We start from the raw sequence: 2131 nt of genomic DNA on the forward strand, positions 1-2131 counted from the left end.
TAGAACCCATGGGCACTTTGAAGAAAATGATTCCCCCACCACCACCTCACACACAACATTCTGAGGTGATGCTTTCACTGTAACACGTGCAACAACTTCAGTGGGTTTCCTTGTAAAAGCTCATAACTATCTTGATGGTCACCATTAGAAAGGTGTACTTTTTGACCACACCAAACAATACTGCTCAGAGAGGCTAAAGAAAATGAAGAATATGGATTTTTTTTTTCTAACACAGTGACAAAAATAAAACAGGAAATCTTTAGGAACCACATGATGCTTCTTGACACAGTGGACAGTCTGGTGACAGTTCAAATTGTGCACCAGTGCACACAACTTTCCAGGGTGATACAATGCCTACTCAAACATTTGTTTTTTACTCATGTTGAGTTGTTTTTTTAAAAAGCTACCACAGAACAATAGCCCGCCAAATACTGCAAGGCTTGTGATTCACCAGTACTTGGCACCCAATACTATCAGAGAGGAAATTGATCTGCGGAAATATAAAATATATTATTTATATCAAATGCAGCTCTACATCACTGACAAGCACTTCACCTTCTATATGGGCAGTGCAGATTCCCATTCAAAATATCACAATACTTTCTTCAGAGATTACAAGCTGCTTTTTTAGGATTTGCATATGGTACTAAACAGCATGTTCTCTAATTTTCACAGCTCCCTATGACAACAAAGATTTTATTGTGCACTAGAAAAATCTACCCAAAAACACAGACTGGAAGACACCAATACATCAGTCTAAGAGACCTGTCTAGTGCTGACAGCAGTGAACGCCATAAGTAGTAAATTATTTGCCACCACTACCATCACCAGAACAGTAGTTATAAGATCAGAGAAGAGTTTCACCTTTTAATACAGACAGATTCTACCTAAGGTTCCACTAAGGGCTTGGCTACCTTTTCTGCATGCAAAATACTGTCAAGTCGTAGCCAACTTATGGCAACCCATCATAGGGTTTTCAAGGCAAGAGACATGGAGATGGTTTGCCATTGCCTGCCTCTGTGTAGTGACCCTGGACTCCCTTAGCGGTCTCTCATCCAAATAGTAACCAGAGTCGACCCTGCTTAGCTTCTGAGCTCTGGCAAGCCTGGGCCATCCAGTTCAGGCCAAATTCTAGCACATGTGATCTTCCTATTCACCATTTGTTTCTCTACCAAGAAGAAACTGCACCATACCAAATTGCCATTCACTCTTCCCCTAACAGGGGGTATACTTCATGGTAATTTCGTTTTATTAAGCATATAGGCACTGTGATCGGGATCCAAGTAACTATGAAAGTAGTTCTATTCAGTCAATGGGACTTCAGATTTCAGAAAGCAGCTGTCCACAAGGTATGACAAAGCCTTTTTCCTGCCAAATCACAGGTTTTTCATAGTGATCTGTAGTTCAAAGCTGAGCAATCCTACTGAGGATACGCAAGCCTTCTGTGCGTCCGGCATCGCTCCTGAACCCTGGACAACACCTGGATCTCAATTCAACAGTACCAGGGACAGAGGATCTACCAGGGCACAGAGCCTCCTGCAGTGACGGGGGATAAAGCTCCATCACACGGGCAAAGCTATGCTTCTCTATAACTGTGGTACCAGTGGTCACAAACATGCAGACAAATTCTTGTTGTTTCCAGGTGGGCTGGTGGCAAGGAGCCCAAGTACACTACAAATAGCAACGTGTTTTTTTTCTGCAGATCACCTCAGTGATTTCAACAGATTCAAAATACAAATATGAACGAATGCAGTTGGTCATTATCTTTTACATGTTATTCTTAAAAAATAATAATTCATATGACCTCTAGATTTTGAGTATCCATAAAAGCGTAACCTTTTGTTTGAGTGCCCATAAATGTCTAACCTTTTAAATAGTTAAGAGACCAGAAAAGGCAGGGAAGTATTAACTTTTATTGAAGTGAAGCTTTAAGTGAGTGTATTTAATTATTCTAGCAACCCACTTCCAAAAGTGGGAGTTCTAAGCCCCACTGTTTCTTTCAAACTGTCCCCCAAATGGTAGGTAACTGTTAGCCCTCACGTTGACCATCCAGTGCAGAAATGAAAGTATTTGTCTTTCATTTAGCTCCCTTCACATGCACCTTTTAGATCATCGCCACAGCCAAAAGGAA

At 41.1% G+C, this 2131-nt stretch overlaps 1 protein-coding gene across 1 annotated transcript in view; it reads right to left on the bottom strand.

The window, feature by feature from the left end:
- Window positions 1-1457, bottom strand: part of CBL (Cbl proto-oncogene, E3 ubiquitin protein ligase) — a 60068-nt gene extending 58611 nt beyond the window's left edge. Inside the window, exon 1 of the mRNA XM_015405485.1 lies at window positions 1434-1457. Within this exon, the coding sequence (XP_015260971.1) occupies window positions 1434-1457 (24 nt within the window). The remainder of the gene's footprint in view (window positions 1-1433) is intronic.
- Between the last annotated feature and the right edge of the window lie 674 nt (window positions 1458-2131).

The sequence above is a fragment of the Gekko japonicus genome, unplaced genomic scaffold (assembly GCF_001447785.1).
Source record: "Gekko japonicus isolate JY-2015 unplaced genomic scaffold, Gekko_japonicus_V1.1 scaffold2070, whole genome shotgun sequence".
NCBI classification, from domain to species: domain Eukaryota; kingdom Metazoa; phylum Chordata; class Lepidosauria; order Squamata; family Gekkonidae; genus Gekko; species Gekko japonicus.